At 32.2% G+C, this 20,195-nt stretch overlaps 3 protein-coding genes and 1 long non-coding RNA gene across 8 annotated transcripts; 2 read left to right on the forward strand and 2 right to left on the reverse strand.

Annotated features, from left to right (window-relative positions):
• Positions 1-2,585: 2,585 nt before the first annotated feature.
• LOC114165193 (Aha1 domain-containing protein) lies at positions 2,586-4,107 on the reverse strand. The gene is made up of 3 exons (XM_028049858.2): positions 3,145-4,107; positions 2,967-3,046; positions 2,586-2,875 (listed from the first exon to the last, which is right to left on the reverse strand). Exons 1-3 carry the CDS (start codon positions 4,033-4,035, stop codon positions 2,782-2,784), a joined length of 1,065 nt encoding a protein of 354 aa, XP_027905659.1. The 5' UTR covers positions 4,036-4,107; the 3' UTR covers positions 2,586-2,781.
• Positions 4,108-5,123: 1,016 nt separating this feature from the next.
• Positions 5,124-7,713, forward strand: LOC114175790 (DNA-3-methyladenine glycosylase (MAG)). The gene is made up of 6 exons (XM_028060597.2): positions 5,124-5,493; positions 5,573-5,644; positions 5,738-5,861; positions 6,477-6,547; positions 7,229-7,286; positions 7,381-7,713. The coding sequence occupies exons 1-6, from the start codon at positions 5,146-5,148 to the stop codon at positions 7,545-7,547; spliced, it is 840 nt and encodes a 279-aa protein (XP_027916398.1). The 5' UTR covers positions 5,124-5,145; the 3' UTR covers positions 7,548-7,713.
• A 583-nt stretch (positions 7,714-8,296) lies between these two features.
• Positions 8,297-15,430, reverse strand: SPC98 (spindle pole body component 98). Of its 5 annotated transcripts, XM_085672052.1 has the most exons (5): positions 12,782-15,430; positions 12,219-12,676; positions 12,046-12,136; positions 10,992-11,058; positions 10,060-10,870 (listed from the first exon to the last, which is right to left on the reverse strand). In XM_085672052.1, exons 1-2 carry the CDS (start codon positions 15,016-15,018, stop codon positions 12,376-12,378), a joined length of 2,538 nt encoding a protein of 845 aa, XP_085528178.1. In that variant the 5' UTR covers positions 15,019-15,430; the 3' UTR covers positions 10,060-10,870; positions 10,992-11,058; positions 12,046-12,136; positions 12,219-12,375. The 5 variants fall into 5 exon arrangements, with proteins under 5 accessions (XP_027926210.1, XP_085528178.1, XP_027926203.1 ...); XM_028070409.2 differs by lacking the exons at positions 10,060-10,870; positions 10,992-11,058 and adding an exon at positions 8,297-8,617; XM_028070402.2 differs by having other exon boundaries at positions 10,060-11,058.
• A 966-nt stretch (positions 15,431-16,396) lies between these two features.
• LOC114174507 (uncharacterized) lies at positions 16,397-17,974 on the forward strand. Its single transcript, XR_003602689.2, has 3 exons — positions 16,397-16,574; positions 16,686-16,763; positions 17,811-17,974. It is a non-coding gene; the product is annotated as an uncharacterized LOC114174507 (long non-coding RNA).
• Positions 17,975-20,195: the final 2,221 nt, after the last annotated feature.

Consider the following 20,195-nt stretch of genomic DNA (forward strand, 5'->3'; position numbering starts at 1 on the left):
AAGCTTTCTTAAAAATTACAAATCCACATTCAAAAAAATACGCAAAAGATCGTTTTCTTACATTTTAACTGACTAAAAAAATCTCTCTGCATAATAATTATGCAGAATGATAAAGAAAGTTAACCTCGTAGTCGTAAAATCAATTATCAAATTGATAAAATAATATTTAGTCATGTCTCTCGAACATAGATTAATCCTGGATTGTCGTATTTAGAATAGTAAGTGGAAAATATTACTCTATACCATTAATCTAGGAATATCCTTTCTTCGATATAAACACATTTTTACCGATTGTGTACTCTTTAAATAATCATTTATTTAAAACTAACTTACTTTTTCAATTATAATAAATATAGCTTAAATAAATATTTAGTTTAATTTTTTTTCTCAATATAATCCTCATTTTCGTTTTTCTCATTCTCTTTAAATTTTGATTCATTTAAATAGTTAATGTTTTTGAATATTATAATATTATATATGTAAATTTAGTCTTTTTTTTATTTCTTTTAATTTTTTAAACTTTTTAATTTCAAAAACAATAATTCACATGTCAAGTCACACTTGTGTTACATGTCAATATCAGTGTCATTTATCAATTTATAGTTATATTATTTATTTTTGTTCAATTTAACTTTTATACAAGTTATTTTATTCAATTATCATTTATTTTTATTTAATTTAATTCTAATTTTTATTAAAATGAAACAATTTTTTTTGTCTCAGATTTAATTTTTTATAAATATTATATATTTATTTTTAAAATTAACATTATTATAAATTACTTTTGAATTTTAATTATAAATTATTATATTTAATTATAAAGTATATATAATTTTTGGATTTAATGGTTAAACAAAATATAATTATTTAAAATATTATTAGAATATAATTACTAAATGAAAAATATATTAATATTTGTAAAATTTAAATTTTAATCTAAAATATTTAATATTTATATTGCATTTTAGATATTAAAATCTTAAATATTTTATACTTGAATGTTAATTTTACAAATATTACTATACTTGTCTAAAATATTTCCAATATTTGTAATATTTTTAAATATTAATTTTAATAATATATATATATATATATATATATATATTTATATATATATTTTAGAATATAAATAATAAAAAATTCAATAATTATATTATAATAATATTTTAAATAATTATATTCTATTTAATAAGAGTTTGTAATTCATAAATAAATTTAATAAATCATAATTAAGTTTTAAAAATAATTAATAAAAATGTTACTTTTAAAAAATCATAATATTTATAAAAAATATTAAATTTGATGTTAATTTAAAAATACAAAATTAATTCATTTTAATAGAAAATGATAAAATAATAAAATAATAAATATATTAAAAAATAACAAATATAAAATTAAATTGAAAAAAAAATAACACATAAATATAATCATAGCTTATCACATAACACACAATTAAAAAAAAATGAAAATGACATCAACTATTCAAAAACGTTAATTAATTTAAAAAAATAAGAATCTAATTAAATTTTTCTTTAACTGAAAAAAAAAAATATATATATATATATATATATATATATATATTTAAACCAATATTTATTCATTCTATCCTTCAAATAACTATTTATTTAAACTTAATTATTATCTTTAACTAAAATAATTATCAACGATAAAAAAAGAGATACTGATGTAAAGAAAATATTTCTTTAATTTCCTTTGTCCTATAAACACACTAACATATACCGAAAAATTATATGTTCATAAATCAGTCTGAGGAGTTTCAATTATGAAAATCTTACTTTGGTAATTACAGTGTTGTTTCAGTATTTAACGTTCATTTTCGACGAGGTATATAGTTTACCGTTACTTAGATACGTTTTACGTTTACATTTAGTAAAATTATTTTAACATTTAAATATTAATGAACTGTCATCTTAATACGTGTTACTAAAATAGACTTCGATATTACATTTTGTCAACCGAATATATTCAACATTCGGAAATTGCTCAACTCTGTATTAACAAACAAAAGAAGCGAGCAAATTGACAATTGAAACAAAGACTTAAATGATCTCCTTCCGCAAACGTTCTGCACCAACATTCCATCAGCAGAATGACAGAAAATTGCCACTTTATTTCATTACACCACCCAAAAAGTCACAATCCACAATGTCTTCTGCTAAACAGCATCATAGTATACCATCGAATTACCAAGGATGATTGATGCCAATTAACAGTGTTTAGTATTTGCTTAGATTACTTAATTTTACACTTACGACATTTAAGCTATAGTTTCTAACCAAGGTTTCTAACAAAACGTTTCCCACTATATGCAACTTGAAGGTTGAAGTTTGAGGGTCTCTGGAAATTTCTAAAACTGCATATCCAAATGCCACAGAAAACAAGCTAAACGAAACGCCATAACACAAACAAAAAAAAAATACAGAACTGCCATTACATTAACACTAAAGCATTGCTAAATTATCAAATTTCCTTGGCCTGCATAATATCAGGATTATCTGATCCAGACAATCAATAGTCTCTAAATTTTATTTTTGGAGTGTGGTATGCAATTTGAAGCAAGGTGATTTCTCAGATTTCAACTTATTCATTGTATGACAAGTGATATTAGTAACAGATAACACTCAAACCAGACATGTCATGTTGCACAAACGAAGATGCATTATCCATTAATGTCAAATTATCCATTAATCTTTCCTTACTAATGAATTTCAAATAAAAATCGGCTACCTCCACAATGCAGGGAATACAATCACAAAAATCTCAAATTCCAAAACCAAAAACCGCACGTATCCTTTGGAAGATAAGATCCCGCCACCCCCTTTCGGTGTTCTCCGCAACAGTTGCATTCCCATACCTGTATCCATAAGAAACCAAACCACCTCAGCAAATCAAACCAAACAAAAACATAACTTCCATAGACCAATCCCAAGCACACAAACACTCACCTATCCTCTTCAGGCACATCAGAATGAGTCAACTTCACCACTGTAACACCCGTTTCAGGCTCCTCAAACACAAGCCTCACCTGCAAATACACAAGTATTACCACACTGTAAGTTCTGTCAAATTTAGTTATTTGGCTTTTTTCTTCCTAATAGTTAACACAAAAAACAACACACTTACTGTGGATTGAACTCCATCGTTCCAGCTTCCGAACCTCCACTTCTGCACAATCAACTTACCCTCCTGCAACTCCAAATTAGTTCCAGTCACCGACCCATCAAAAATGCTAAACTCACCACCAACTTCTTTACTAATCCTCGCATTGCTCTGCGTGAAACCCTTCCACCTATTCTCATCCATTAATATCTCATACAAGTCCTTCGCCCTGCAATTAAACCTCTCCGTCATACTAATACTCTTCACTCCCTTCTTCTCCTTCTTCTTCGTAGCCGTAGAAGTTTCCTTCTTCGGCGCAGCCGTAGTTGACGGCGACGGCGACGACGCAGGCTTCGCCGGTGATGGCGACGGAGACGGCGCCGGCTTCTTGTTCTCCAATTCGTCCTTAAGTGGACCGCCTCTGGCCATGCTCTGCACCCAAACCCTTACCTTCTCCAAGATCAAGGGCTTCCCCTTGGAAAGCATAGCGTCCTTGATCCTCTTCCCTACCGGTCCTTCGTCGTTGACGGTGATTCTGAGTTCAGGATCCTCGTCGGCATTCTCGTCGGATATGTAGGGGATTTCGACGGCGCCGTCGACTTGGTGAAGCGAAGCTCCGTTGGAGTCCTTGGCCTCGCCGTGCCAATTGAGGGTGAGGCTGATCTCGTAGCCGGGGATGATCTTTCCCTTGCGGACGTTGATGTAGGCCTCGCCGTCGAGGGAGCGGAGTGAGGTGGTTTTGATGAAAAGGCTTCCCTCGCCGTCAAGAATTGTGAGGTTGGATAGGAGAGAAGAGAAGAAGGTTCTGGACCATTCGAGACAGTTGGTCTCGGCCCAGTGCCAGTTGTGGACGTTGGTGCCGTCGGGGCGGTCCTCCACGATCCACCGTTTGTCGCCCTCGCCGTAACGAGCCATTGTGATTGCGTGTTTTGCGTTGTTGGATTGAATGGTTAGAGAATAAGGGTTTGCGTTGTTATGGTTATATAAGGTGTTAAAAGTGTGGAAAGGTCTAGAATGAGAGAGAGAAGGGTCTAGAAAGACAGAGGGAAGGACCAGTTTGTTCTATTGGGCTGGGTTTCTTTACACTCCATTTCCATTTCAGTTTTAGTTTAAGCTCAAGTTAAAGTTTTTTTTTTTTTTAAATTATGCTTTTTAATGTATTTTTTTATTTTATTTTAATTGGTATCGTTGATAAAAGACATTTTTATTTCTACATGTACTTTTCGTTTTATATAAATTTATTTTTAATTTAAAAAATGATTTTATTAACATTTATTTCTTGTTGGATTTTTCACCTAAACTTTACATGTATAAAGTGGCTTAAACATTAAATTATATAACAAAAATATAGAATCATTTAGAAAAAAGTAAAAATAAAATCAAACTATTTTATTAATCATATTTGTTTAGAAGATTAAATATGTGTTTGACATTTTAACTTTCAGTTAAATTTGACTTTAATTCCTTTTCAAAATTTTGATCTAATTAAATCATTAAACTTTAAAAATATATGAAATTAGTAATTTTAATTAAATTTTATTTGATATTTTAAATATATTTTAAAATAATATTTAAATTATTTATATCATATATTTAGATAACATATATATAATTTACTAGTGTCCTAATATTTATTTGAGACTAACTTGGTTAGATCACATTTTTTTTTTCACAAACTCTACTTATTTTACAATGTTACCGTAATTATGGTCTTTATTAATATTTATTTGAGACTAACCTGGTTAGATCAGAATTTTTTTTCACAAACTCTACTTATTTTACAATGTTACCGTAATTATGATCTTTATTAATTATTTTACAATTAGAATGATGACCATACTATGATTTTAGCATATAATTTTAAATTATTATATACCAAATTTTGAAACTTACTCTTTTCTTTCACATTTGCAATTTGATGAGGATATTAATCACTTAATTTAAGAAAAAAAAAAAACTATTATTATTTTGAGATGGATAAACATAAAAAGGAAAAGAAAGACATTGCTTACGCAACTATACGGCATGTCGTTAGCACGCTCCATCCCCACCCAAACGCCGTCGTTGGAGCGCAACTCAGCTTCTCCATCTTCTGACTCTGACGTATTTGCCTCCTTCCGTTTCCGTGGCACCGTAATGAAGCGCAACCAGCGTTTCAAACGGGTAGCCAAATCCAGGTTACCGGTTCAACAAACCGAACCGGTTCGGCGTTCGCTCCGAGTCAAACCCAACCCATCACCAGAACCAGACGCTTCTCCCGTTGAAATGAAAATCTTGCCACGCGATTTCTTTCAAATCGATGCCTTGGACCTTGCCCCGCGTTTACTGGGAAAGTTTCTTCGCCGAGACGACGTCGTTCTTCGGATCACCGAGGTATACTATTTCCATTACGAAGCATGCAACTTTGTCGCTTAGCTTTATTGCGATTTAACACGGAATCAATGGCAGACAGGTTGAAGCGTATAGACCAAACGACACCGCTTGTCACGGTCGTTTTGGTGTCACTTCAAGAACTGCCCCTGTGGTAAGATTGCACCTTTATTCTCACCTTGTATCTCTAAATGCTAATTAGGGTTGTCTAGTGTAAGATTGGTGTGGGTTTGTCTCTATTTTGCAGTTTGGAGCTGGTGGGCATGCCTATGTTTATCTTTGCTATGGTCTTCACATGATGCTGAATGTGGTAGCGGATAAGGAAGGAGCTGGTGCTGCTGTTTTGATACGCTCTTGTGCTCCAATTAGTGGTAATGTGAAATACTGTATATAGGTTATTCGTAGTTTCTATGAAATGAACTATTCTGTTGCTTGTTGTGTCGTAACTCCAAGGCTACTTTATTAGATTTTTGTGTGTTATCAATTCAGTTTATGAGTGAATGAAGGGATAAACTGTGATTAGGTATTATTCGTCGTTCAAGTGACTTCTTATAGGGAGTATATTCTTCAAGTTATCTAAAAAGGGGAAAGAAAACAAAATCTTTGAGAGATGACCGAGTATTGGTCTTGTTTCCTGCAAAAGAATAAATCATCACAAGCTTGTAAATTCTTTTGGGTACAAACTGTAGACTGGTTGAGTGTCACACCGTGACTATCAAGAGAAGGGTGTGGATAAAATGTATGTGCAACCACTCTTGTTAATCTAAAGCAAGAAGCTGGCTGACCAGCTGAAAAAGGTGAGGGTTTTAATGTGAGTTCAGCATTGTAGTTTCAGCTTAACTTGCAATCATATAATTCTTTTTTCCCTTCTTGGTCCTCAGATCTGTGAATAACATTTCAGTTTTAGTGTACACTTGTTGATTATAAGGTAAGCTTGCAATGAAGTTATTTATAGATTTATTTAATACTATTGGACAATGTGACAGGATTGGACGTCATTCAACAGCGCCGAGGTCTGAAAACTGAGAAACCTATACTTCTTACCGGTCCTGGAAAGGTTAGTTCTTTTCCTTTCCTCATGTTCACCTGTTTTAGATGCTTAAGGAAAGATGTTTTGATTAAAAGTTTTGCGCTGCCATTTGCCTTGTCAAGTTAAAGATATCTACATTCTAGTGCTTCACCATCAACTATCACTATAGGATGTTGCTTTGTTCATAAAATAGTAAAATACCAACAAGCGGCAATGACGAAATGGAAAAGGTAATCATGACAGTTGAAAGCAAGATGGAGCAAGCTAACTCCGAGTATCATAAGTGAATACGGGAGTGAGATTGGATTCTTGGTTCAATACAGACATGTCGTCTTTCTTGACAAAATATCATTGAGATTAAAAAAAGGATTGGAATTGTTACTTAAGAATGTTCAGTATATACTCGATACTACAGCTTTCTAGACTTGTGAATTGTTCTTTGCATAATGCCACAGATTATAATTTTATACATGCTTGTTTTGGTTGCAGTTTGTTAAGTTTAATATTTTGGTCATTTCTGAAATAGGCTGACTCTGTAAGCTTTTTGAATTATGCTCGATTCCTTTAAGTGTATAGAAATCTCACATGACATGATGGATTAGAAAGGTTGAACATTTGTGAAATTTAATTTCTATATGCACAACCTTCTTGTCTATCACAGAATTACTATTTAAATAAGAATAATGTGAATGTTCTCCCAAATCTCAGGTTGGTCAGGCATTGGGTCTATCGACAGAATGGTCCAACCATCCTCTATATACACCTGGTAAGCTTACAAGTTAAAATTGAAGCTTCTCAAATGTAAAGTTGACAAATGAATATCCATTTGTTTTTTGAAAACTGAAAAGTGTGTTATGCAGGTGGTTTAGAAGTGTTAGATGGTCCAGAACCGGAAAACATATTGGTTGGTCCTCGTGTTGGTATCCAATATGCTTCACCAGAGCATGTCAATGCATTGTGGAGATTTGCCATTGCAGGTACCCCTTGGATTAGTGCTCCCAAAACCACTCTCAGGCCGGCCTTGTAGTGAAATAGCTGCTTAAGGGGGAAAAAATGGTTTCATGATGATTAACTGATTACGTAAATTCCCTATGTATATATTTTCACCTTAGAAATAGATTGGAAATAGATCCTGCATCACCTTTGAACTCTACTTAAGGTATGGCAAATTTTTATCCTAAAGTCTAACACAATCCTTCTGACACACTGCTATTAATGAAAAAACTCATTTAGTAAGAAGCGAGACACATAATTTAAGATTTTGAATAAATCGGAACCAATATAGTAGTAAACAAATCAACGTAAATTATTCTTCGTTTTTTTTTTTTTTGTTTTAGGTTTGATTTTCTTTATGGACATTGATTATATATTTTTGGATAATTAATTAAATTTCAAACCTAAATATTATGATTTATTTAATTTATATTTTTGTTTTCATTGAATATGAAATTATACTGTGTTTACTTATTGTAATATTCTGATATAATTTTCTAGTATTGTTTTCATTTGTTTTAATATATCCTGAAGTCACTATTTCCCATTGAGTGTTAAGCAGAAAAAAATGTTTTAATAAATAAAACCAAGATAACATATGTACACGGGAGGAGAATCGATTGGAGAAATTCTCTCTGAATTGATTTTTAATTCTTGTGCATATGCTCTTGTTTATCGCCTAATATTACTAAATTGTTATGAGAAATACGAATGGAGAAATAATTTTTCTCCATTCATATTTTTTAAAATAAATTAATAATATTATCAATATACATGAATTCATGAGAGAAAATAATTGATTTTGAAAATAAGAAAATCAATTATCCTGACATCAATATTGTAACAGAATTAATTTTCTCAAATTAATAGAGAGAAGATAATGGATTCTACATACTTTTGCATGATCATGAAGAAAAAAAAAATCTTTTTTCTACCTTGCAATCCATCATCTCTCATGAAAAAAAAAATCTAGGAATCGATCCATTCACAGTTTTCTCTAAATTAACCCATTCACTTACTTTCCTTCCTCCTATAATAATCTTGCAGCTCCATCCACACAGTTTTCTTCAAATCAATCCATTCCCTTACTTTTTCCTTCCTCGCCTACAATAATAGATGAAAACAAACTGAATCTTAATAATTCGAATTAAAAACACAGTTCAAAACTCGATAAGATGTTTATTTCTTACCTTTGTCACTGATTTTTGTTAGAACAAAAAGCGAAAGTAGAAAATAAACAAAAATAGAGTAGGATGTAAAATTGTTTAAATTAGAAAAAAAGATGAAAACATAGAGAATTTAAATGATTATTTAATATGATTGAATAAATAATACATAATTTAATATAGACAATTATGCAAATATATAGTGTAAATGAATATTTAAATATATCTAAACAAATTCATTGTTACCGTGGGTTCCTTTCTAACGAATAGTGTCAAACCGTAGACAGTTTACTTTTGTAAAACATTGTTTTGAAATTATAAGTTAAATACTTTTTTAACTTCAATGAACTATTTTTTAATTTTAAAGACAGTTAATTAATAACATTTTTTAAAATATAAAATAAAAATAAAAATTAATTTTAAAGTACAAGTGTCAGAATATTTCCTTGCATTTCTCTTTGGTAGTGGAATATTATTGCCATGGTGGTCCATAATATATTTCACTCCTTTTCATCTCAAATCATTGGACCAAACCAACCCTTTTCTTTTACATCTTGCACCACGGCTAATCACGTACAAACAAACAAAACTTTTAGGCGCATTTTAATAGGACTGAACTAAACCTACAAAAAATTGCTATAAAAAAGGGAAAATAAATTAAAGGAATACCTTCAAAAGAAAATAAGGATGATGTCATATCTATTACTGCTCGTAAAAAATTCGGTAAATTTAAATTTGAGAACGTGTAGTAAAGGCAAATAAGGCAAATATTCGGTGACACTATAAAAAATATGTTTACAAGTTTAACACACCTTTCTAAAAAGGTTTAAAGTGATAGCACCAAAATTGTAACGAAGGAAGATGACTACGAATAGTCATAGGAGGTAAAAAGGTAGACTAAGTCCCAACCTTTCACCACTCAGTTTACCTTGAAATAGTCACAATTACACTTTTCACTCAATCTTGCCCGACATCTTCGAAAAAATATAAAATATATAGAAAAAATACAAAGAAAACAACATTAACAAAATGAAACAAAGAGACAATCAATTTGCAGAGCCATAAAAAAAAAGGAGATATGAGGTTCTACAAAATGAAGGGTTATATTGATTACATTACATTCTCGGATTCCAAATACAGCTCTACCTTTAGGTAAGGTACATATTACATCCAAAGCTATATTAACAGCATTTCATGGTGTTTATCTATCGATTGGTGGCGCCATTTACCGTCAATATTCCTTCCCTTCCTTTCCCTTAAGGGATTAGGAGTGATATTATTTACACAATCTGTTGTGATGTAAACCATGATGACGTTTTGCAAAAGCAAAATACAGGAGACAAACTAAAAAGGAGGAAACACATGTAGATATCAATGGGATTTTAGCTAATTGGGCTCTCTTATATAGCAATTCATCATTGAGGTTCTCTGGTTACATCGATCAAATATTGACATGATATTTTATATCATCAATCATGTACAGACATAAAGACAAAATACTAACATCTCTAAATCTTTCTGAATGGTTTTACTTTCACCTAATGTTTTACTAATCACAATGTACTTGTACCTCCGGCAGTAGGGCTTACCCTATCTGACCTACTATCCTAATAATCGAGGTTGTATGGGTCTTCTCCCGAATCTCTACACATTTTTACCATTGTCTTCTGAACATTAACTTAACTTTCTCTTAAGAATTCATTCATCTAAATCCTATTTTGAATAGTATGCCCACTCATTTCGTTTAATTATTTTCGTATTGACCCTTTTTCCACATAGACCACAACATCATTGGTAAATTTCCCCCCTTGCTTGAATAATATTTTTTTTTGTTACAAATAATACTCAACGCACTTTTCCAACTTTTACCTCAGCTAGGATTAACGAGCGTCTAGCTAAACTTACATTCTACAAACTTCACCTTACTTCCACCACTTGAACAAAAGACGTGCCTCTAAAACTTGACACCAAGTCCACATCTCTCTCAAAAGAGCATGCCTCGTAGACACATTCAGTACCACGTTAAAAGGATATAATCCTTTAGTCACCAGAAAAATTTGTTATGAACCCCGCCTTTTGTCCTCATACTATTTTGACTCCCTCGTACATATCCTTGATTTGATGCTTGATTATATGCAATTTACACTCCTTTCTTCAGTTACGACTTTCCCAATACTTATCTGGGTAAGTGCTAGAAACGGGAAGAGCAATATTATTTATTGAATGGACAAACGTGTCAGCTGCCAATCTTGTACACTGATAATAATAAGTATTTGGTAGTGCATATGCAACATAGCAAGATCATTACTAACCAAGTTAGTTTTACATCTCACTGACGTCCAAACAACTAATTTACTACTTGCTTCATCCACATAATATCTGCAAAAGAACAGGAATCAAAAACTCCAATATCTGAATCACGAATAACATGGGCTTGATTGAACCTTCGTTAAGAACTCAACCTTGTGTTGGTGCAAAGATTACCTTCAACAAAATTTATAATATTGACAACAAAATTTCAAAAAGCACTCCATTTTTATCAACTAGTCAATTGCTTTAACTGGAGTTTTTGTCAAGGATCTTTATGCCAAGTTAGAAAGAATATCACTGGTTGGCAAAATAAAATTTCGGTTTAATAATCAGCAGCAGCTTAATGATACCAAAACATAAAAATCAGTGGCTTAAGTCGGTTTCCATTGAGTACCCTCTATAATAATTCACTTACCCTGTACATTGTACATTCTAACAACATTTTCAAGCCCCTAAAGTTGCTTGATCCCCTCCAACATTTCAGCCAAATTAGCAACTTTATACTAAACATTCAACAGTTCTAATAAATACGGATTTGTTATAAATCTCTTTAATAAAGAACTCTTTAAAAAGCAATGTAACAAGTTTCCGTCACTCAGTTTTCAAAGTTGAAATATGACCACATTAATACATAAGAATGAGTCAAAGCAATTATTAAACTGAAACTCTTCATTTATGGGTAAGTGCTATTACTGAAATAACAAAATGAGGTTTCACTCTTCAACACTAGAAGAGACAAAACAAAAAGAAAATAAAAAAGAATCTCTTTCATGTTACCTTAACAGGTATAAAAGATAACGATTGCATAGTAAGCATCTTGCTACTTGATTCACATGTGGCTTTATATTAACTGCCACAAGGGAAAAATACTAAAAAGCACTCTGCAGAGCGAGAAGAGATAATAGACTAGAAGAAATACACAAGAATACAAAAACTAGATTTTCCAATCACCTTCATTCAACCAAAATCTAGGATACATATGAACAAATCTCCAAAAGCACAGCTTGAAAAATTTGCCCAAAAAATAGCTAAATCATTAGATATTCAGATACTTACGTCTGTACTACTCACATCGTGCATCCAATCGAATATTAATAGCTTCATATCTGCAACAAACAATCTCGCAAATCGCAAAATGTGTCTCTACCTGTAGAGAAGGAAGAGGTCACATTTTTCCAAAGAAAACATAATGAAAAAAGAAATTGAGGAGGTCAAGGTTTCCAACATACCTATGGTCAAATAATGACCTATGGAATGCTTGGTCCAAAGGAAGTTAGCAACAATAGAATTGTTCCACTCAAACACACAATGGAAGTTAGCTGGTCGCAAAGCTTTTAATGCCGTATCCTTATGAGAAAACAACCCTCAGCCTTATTCACAAATTTCCTACACGCTAGGACACAGCCGCCTATAAAATTCGTTGAAGTCAAGACGGAAAAAGAGAAATTTTAGATCAACATGCTGCTGTATAGGCAACTGAGAGATGAATTCCTCTTGCAATGATGAATACTCCTTAGCAATTGCATCAAGGTCTTGCTCCATATTTCGTAGAAATTCACCAGCACGTTGTGTTAGTGCTTTTCTCCCATCAACAATCCAGGATCCTGGCTCTTCAGTTTTATCATTCAATTGCTTTCGTGATCGTGTTTTATTCTGGTCTCGAGAGGATAGGGAGGATTCAGTGATTCTGAAACAAACACATGGTCAAATGTCACGCGTAGCAATATATTTTTGTTTTTCAGGGGTAAATTGGTGAGAGAAGATTTACAAAATGAAAAAATAAGATGAATACCTTGCTTGTAACTCATGGATACCTTCATACAATCTATCTGCACGGCTCCGGAAACGTAATATAAGATCAAATATTACAAGTAGTGACTTGTAAAGAGACTGGGAAAGGTCTCCAAGGAGAGATTTCTCTACAATAGAATGCAGATATTTCTCATGAGCTGCAAGTAGATCATCAAGATCCTTGGCTACTTCCATCTCCGCCAAAAAATTTGACCATGATATCTCCAACACTTCAAACATTATATAATATTGTATGTTTGAAATGAAGTGATTAATTTCAACCCAAAGAACCTGACAGCGTCTCAATGTTGAAACTAACTGCATCTTTACTGCATGTTGCAATCTGGTAAACGAATTAGAAGTAATGCAGTTTGGTTTCATGGTCTTCCAGGCACCAGTAAGCGCATGTTCCACTCTTTTAAGCTTCCAAAGAAAATTAAAAATTCTTAAATACCTTGCCATCACAGACTCTGTGAACACCGTATCAAGTGGAACCCTTGCATCATATTCCAACGAAAATACATCCCAGCCTCTATCACCGCTTTCATGCGGCATCATTTTAACCCTGAGCCTATCCAAAATGTCAGGATCCTCATACTGAGCATTAGATGCCCTAATTGCAGTTTCCAGCAATCCCGAAAGTTTGAAAGAGCTAATAGTGTTAGCTGGCTCAGAAAGCTCAGGTCCCACAATATCCATCAGATACTGCACAAAATCACCTTGGCCAAGCAACAAATATTGCTTAATTGCAAGACAGTGTTCTTTGAACTTGTACCTCTTGAAAATCACATCCAACAAATGCTTGTCAATCCTTTTTGCAGCTTTATCTACCAATAACTCAAGTGTATCGGTTTCCCCATACCCAAAACCACCTCTTCTTGCTGTCACTTCATTATCAGTGATAACCTCAGTCGCAGCATCCGCCCAACCGCGATCCTCACAACAAACGCGAAGAAAATTAATCGACTTGCCAGTCCTCAAGATCCTCTGCGCAAGTGAAGGCGGAATGAACGAAGGAAGCATTGCATCATGAAGCCTATACCCTTCTCTCCAAAGTGACTCAGCTTTAACAGGCTGCCCAACAATGAAAAACTCAGAAAATATATCCTCCAACTCCCCTTCCAAAACCCACCTCCTCACCATCTCAAACAGTGAAGAACACACCCTCTGCAACAACCTCCTCATAAACTCATGAACCATCGGATCACCATGCTGTGCGTGCAAATGAATCGCCCCCGCCATAGCCCCGCCGCGCAAAACCCTACATTTCTCAACCAAATCCGCCATCAGCCTCATCTTCACCATTGGCTCAGCCAACCAAACCGCTAATCTCCTCAGCGATAGATAGTTCCCAGAACTCGCAGATTCGGACACCAAAGGAATCGGGTTCGAAGCCTGAGCCTCAAGAACCGCCAACAACTTATAGTACTCACTAAGCTCATCCTGCAAAGCGGAACAAAAAGCTTGCCCAACAGTTCCCACGTCTTCATTGGGAAACCGATCCATACTCTGCGAAATGTAACCACTAACCTTCCGAAACAAAACACCCAATTCACAAAGGTTATGAACCATACTCCTAGTGCCTCTCGGAACCCTAACCGAATCGGGTATCACATAACGCTTACTCTCACTCTCGAAATTCACAAACCTACCATCGACCCCCTGGCAAGCATAGAGTACGTCCCTGACGATAACCTCTTCCGACACCTCGTTTTCTTCCTTGACCAAATTCACGAACTCCCGAAACGCGACTTCGCGGCGGTTCTCGGGATCCTTGGAGACAAGTAAAACGCCGTTGCTCCAGCCCTTGTTCGAAGCGGGTTCGGAGAAAGCGAGGTTGGGCAATAGAGGTGTCGTGGTGGCGGGGATGGAGGCGGTCTTGTGGCGATCTTCGGAGATGATTTTTAGGAGGTAGATGACAGCCCATTTGTTGTTGACGCTTTGGGCTTTGGAGGCGAATTTGGAGAAGAGGTCGGCAAATGAGAGGGCGTCCGCGGAACGAGCGTGAGTGGCGAGGCGGCGCTTGATGGAGTCGGCGATGGCTGCCGCGTCCGGAGCGACGGAGGGAGTGAGACGGCTGGAGAGGATGCGGAGGGCGTAGCGGAGAGAGTTGCGGAATTCGGCGGAGTTAGGGTTTAGCGGCGGGGAATTGGATGGGAGGTTTTGGGAGAGCAAGCGGTGAACTAGCTCCTTCACCAGATCTGGAAGCTTCTGCTGGTCTTCTTCTTCCTCCATCATTCTGCTTCTGCACCAACAAACTTTTTCTTTTTCTGTTAATTTTCTCAATGGATTGTGGAGTGAGAGAGAAAGAGAGTGAGTGGAAAATATGAGTGCTTTTTTGATTTGTTATGGGCGGGGAAATGAAATGAAACACAAATGCAAATGCAAAAATGCTTTTGGCGTGAGCCTCTTTATTTTTTGAAACCTCAAAAATCTCTCAACTCAACTACACTCTCAAAGCAACAGTAGCAACTGTAGAATTGAAAATCTCCACTCTGGGATTCAATTTCTTCTTCACATCAATTTTGCGTTTTCCTGACAAGTTTTTCTCAGATTACCATGAATTAACTGGGTTTCACCTTTTCTCTTGTATTCAACACAACAAGAGAAAGAAACTTAGGTTTCAATTTTGATTGGTTGAGATATAAAGCTTTCTTTTTTACAAGGTTTGGTCAGTGGTTAGGCTATGTATGAATTTAATTCAATTTAAAGAGTTCACTTTAAATGGAATCATGATGTAGGCAAATTACACTATTATTTTATTGTAAATAAACTATCTTGTATGCTCACACTTTTTTTTTAATGATTGATTGGTTTTGAATTAAGTTCTGAATTTGCAGTTACTTCAAAGTTGAGGAAAATAAATTAGCTAATAGGAAAATTGTTTCTATACAATAAAATATTTTTCACTTCTATCATAACGAATATTTATAATATAAAAAATATTTTTTTAATTAAAAATAATTTATGTTTATTGGCAGACACAGGCCTAGCAATCTACAAAATAAGATATAAATGACTTTTTATTACCTATTTTTTATTCATACGCAGTAGAAATAAATCTCCTTTGGGTGAAAATATGCGATGAAAAATCCATTAAGCATATTTGGTCAAAATAAAGGGAGATGTAAACTTAGTGAAAATGGGGTGAGAATAGCATGGACAATGAATAAATGTGGGATCCATTTTCCTCTTGATTCAACTCAATAAACTACCCAGGGGTTATTTTGCATAACTTTATTCACTCTTTCGGAAACACTTATAATAAAGGTTTGTTTTTACATTAATTCATTTAGAAAGTAACTTAACTTTATTCTAAAAGAATAGTTTCATTTTAATCATTTTTTTCTGATAAACCAAACACAATATAAAAACCTACAGATTCAAAATAACAAAAATAAAATTAAGCTACAAAATAACGAAAGAATAAAATTGATTTTAAAATAACAACAAAAATAAGATCAATTCATAAATAATTAATTTGATTTATGAAAAAAAATTGTATCATTACTTTTTTTGCAATTATATATATATATATATATATATATATATATATATATATATTAAAGTTCACTTTCTGCGTTTTTAAGTTTTGAGTCAGTTTTGGTAAAAGGTTTTAGTCTAGCCCATTTGTTTTCACTCCAGAAAACCTTTCAACTTTTCTACTTAGCTTTTTACTCTTTTTCTCATGCATCCAAAACAGTTCCAACTCTCTCTTCTTTCTCTGAAACAGCAACTGAGCTAGGGACCTTGCAAAATCTTTCTTCGAGCTAAAGGGACATTTTTTCCTCCATGTAAGTCGAACTAAAGACTACCATTTTGTTTCCTTTCTTTTTAGTTTCGTAGCCTGATTCGGATTTGTGGTCATAGACCTTATTGTTTTCCCCTTTGTTCTTGTTTATCAGCTTCTTAAGCTGCAGTTGTACTGTGGTACTCTTCAGCTAGGCTTTCCCTCTCCTCGCAAGTCCGCTCCTAGTTTCGAGGTAAGAGAAGTTAGGGTTTATAAGTTTTCAAAATGATTTGTTTGTTTTAAACCTTGTATGTGTTTTCTGTTACTGTATTGATGTCTGCATTGAATTGTATATTGTATTTGCTTTGGTTTTGGCTTTGCATGGGTGAGCGCATGTGAGGATCTGTTGTTCTTGCCTAAGTGAGGCGTTTTTCGCCCAAATGAGAAACTCTCGTATAAGGGAGAATAATAGAAATTCGTCATTGCTCTCTGTCTCGAGTTGTCGCCTGAGCGAGGATCTCTCGCCTGAGCAAGAGTAATCTCGCCTAAGCGAAATGGGTTAGCTTAAGCGAAAACTCGTAGATGTTTCAGTGCTCTTTGTTTGCAATGTCATCCAGGCGAGGATTTTGAGCTTGAGCAAGAGACTCTTGTCGCTTGAGCGAAAGCTCTTTAGCTTGAGTGAGATTGACAACATAATTGTTTAATTACTTGTTTGCTTCCATGATTGAGTGATTTACCCCTTAAAGCATGAAGTATGATGCCATGTATGTTTTATGTGTTGTAATGAGAATGAGATTCATTATGCTTAGTATGAAATGATAATGGATGTGTTAGAATATGTATATGGTATGTGCTTGGCGTAATTCCATGAGTTTATTGAGGAGACTTTATGGTGGTGTTATTGTAGTGTATGTAATGAAATAAGGATTCAAGTAAGGCTACATCTTAACACTCTAATAAATCAGTCAGACTCACATAGAGTAGACTAGTTCATAAGGTGAGAGTAGTAGGAGGTCCTAATATTTGGCAAGATAATAGCCTTGGATGATCACGAACTAACCTTGTGTGTAGTAGAGGTCATGAGTGCAAGCAATCAATGACCGATCTCATTACATGTATCTGGATGATTGAGTTAAAATGTCTTTGAATTGTTTGCTATTATATGTTGCTTGAATTTAATAGTTTGTTTATTTATTCACAGTGTTAAAAAATATTTTTCTCTAGCTTACCCTTTTTCTATGTGTCTATTCTCTTGTTTGGTTTTTCTTTTTGCAATGATTACCAATATTGGTGTGAGCAGATGCGAAAACTCTTGATAATCATGCAGATGGTGGGGATGCGATTGTTTAGTTTATGCAGATTTGTTATTGATCTTTTAAACATCTTCTAATAAACTATGTTATTTGTAATTCTTTGCTCAGTGAAACATTCCTTTTGCCAAACTATTTTATATTTTAAGACATGATTATGACATTATTTTGTGTTTATAGTACTTCCGTTTTATTATATTTTGGATGATTGTAAAAGATTAATTTTTATATACTTTATATCACATGTTTTACTTTATATTATAATTACGTGATATTTTATTTACTATAATTTATTTATTAGATAGGATGTCACGCATATATTATATTAGTAATTTTTATTTTTTGAGTTTCATGCATATATTTGAAAATGAAAAGTGTTCTTTTCATCTCTGTTACAATTTGTTTTTTTTATGTGAACATAGTACAACTCTTTAATTTTTTTAAATAATTTATTATTTTCGTAGTCCTCATTATAAAAATAATTTATTTTTAGATGAAATATTTAAATATTACTTTTTCTCTAATATTTTTTTATCAATATTATTGTTTCAGAAATTATAAATAGTTGCATTTACAATAAAATAATTTTATCAGTCTTTCTCTTATGTTAATTGTATTTAGATTTGATTTTTTTTTTCTTCCTTTATATATAGATTTGACAAATACTACTGTACATACTAACTTTTATCTTCTATCAACCTTATGAAATCTTAACTCATACATAAAGCTGATCTCTATTCATATAATTTTCTTTTTACTTCTAGTTAAAGATTCATACAAAATTCTTATCACATTTTTTTTGTGCATATCAAAATAATGATCAATATATACTTTAAAGATTTATTAAGATACACTTAAAATAAGATTGAGTATTAAAAAAAGATGAATAACTTATCCTTTTTGTGAATATAATTTTTATTAACATTTCACTAACTTATTACTATGTGATTAACATTTTAAAAAATATATTTATAAAAAAAGCGAGTCAAGATTTTTTATTGATTTTTTTTGTTGTCTTCTGCTGAATATTAAAAATACACCGTGTTAATATTTCAAATATTTTTTAATATATTTTAAAATATCAAAATTAGTGGTAATTAGTGTATTATGAGAGTACAATAGAGAAATAACAAAAAAAATCAGCGAGAATCCAAATTAAAAAAAAAATTGTATAAACTTTCATATTTATTTATTTATTTGATAGTCTAAATACTTTAGTCAACCTCATATGCTCTCTTATTAATTGAATTTGACTTGGTACACTTTGTTAAAGTAGTTTTATGACAAAAATTATAAAAATATTTTTCAATTTTAATTTTAACCCAAATGTAGACTTAATTAGTAAGATTGTTTTTAACAACTTGATTAACATTTACCAAATATTATTTTGTTTTCTTTCTTGGCTGCATTGTGAAATCATTTACTGACAAAGAGTGGTTAAGGTAGGGTCCATCTACATTAATTTGTCATTAACTTCCAAACTCACAATAGGAACCAATCTTTCATTTTAAATTTTCACTAGTGTTCAATGTGTGCAATTTTTTCTAAGTTTGTTGGATTATACATTAACATTAGGTTTAATAATATTTTTTTTCATTGTTATTAAAAATTTTAAAATATAAATTACTGTAGTCTCTTCCATTAAGATAATTATATTAAATTTATTGATCATATTATATATCACTCTACAAGTTAATATTAAACGAGATATTTTTTTGTTGTGAAATATTTCTTAATTTTAGTGATATTTATTGTAGCTTATTTACATGAAATACATCCAAAATAGTTAAACAGTTTTTCCATTAAGTTCAGGTAAGTAGAAAATGTTTGATAAGAACATTTTTTTTATATATTCTAATTAGAGACAAATAAGTTCAATATATATTTTTTATTTATTAAAAATTATTGAAAATATTGGTCAAGGACATATTTTATACACCTAATCTTACGCATTTAATTAATTAATGTATTTTAAATTATTTTATTATTTATAATTAAATTTTAATATATAAATATTAATATTTTAAATATAATATATATATATATATTAAATAATATACGAAAAAATTAATCTTTTTACTTTTTTATTTAAAAAATAACAATCCACCAAGTGTTAGTTACCAGACAAAATAGATTAGAGTACATCGATGAAGTCAAAATAGTAATCTTATATACTAAGTTGTGGTAATTTGTCCGTCATCTTATCTCTAATTTTAACTTATGAATCATAATTTATATCATACAACATAATTCAATTTAATTTTAATTTGTTATGATAATTTAATTATTTTTAAAAGTACGTGTGAGCTCTTATCTTTTAAATAGGAAAAAAATTGATCTAAATTTATAAGAATTAACCAAGAATTTGCAATGAA

The sequence above is a fragment of the Vigna unguiculata genome, chromosome 1 (assembly GCF_037176805.1).
Source record: "Vigna unguiculata cultivar grain cowpea cultivar isolate G323 ecotype 2 chromosome 1, ASM3717680v1, whole genome shotgun sequence".
Lineage (NCBI taxonomy): Eukaryota > Viridiplantae > Streptophyta > Magnoliopsida > Fabales > Fabaceae > Vigna > Vigna unguiculata.

Excerpts from the sequence above, each read along its gene's own strand:
- SPC98 (XM_028070409.2), bottom strand. The coding sequence starts at position 15,018 with ATGATGGAGGAAGAAGAAGACCAGCAGAAGCTTCCAGATCTGGTGAAG. Across the intron at positions 12,677-12,781 it reads ATCCATGAGTTACAAGCAAG|AATCACTGAATCCTCCCTAT; the intron begins GTATTCATCTTA and ends TGTTTGTTTCAG.
- LOC114165193 (XM_028049858.2), bottom strand. The coding sequence starts at position 4,035 with ATGGCTCGTTACGGCGAGGGCGACAAACGGTGGATCGTGGAGGACCGC. Across the intron at positions 3,047-3,144 it reads ACGATGGAGTTCAATCCACA|GTGAGGCTTGTGTTTGAGGA; the intron begins GTAAGTGTGTTG and ends GTGTATTTGCAG. Across the intron at positions 2,876-2,966 it reads GATGTGCCTGAAGAGGATAG|GTATGGGAATGCAACTGTTG; the intron begins GTGAGTGTTTGT and ends TTATGGATACAG.
- LOC114175790 (XM_028060597.2), top strand. The coding sequence starts at position 5,146 with ATGTCGTTAGCACGCTCCATCCCCACCCAAACGCCGTCGTTGGAGCGC. Across the intron at positions 6,548-7,228 it reads TTCTTACCGGTCCTGGAAAG|GTTGGTCAGGCATTGGGTCT; the intron begins GTTAGTTCTTTT and ends CCCAAATCTCAG. Across the intron at positions 7,287-7,380 it reads CCATCCTCTATATACACCTG|GTGGTTTAGAAGTGTTAGAT; the intron begins GTAAGCTTACAA and ends TGTGTTATGCAG.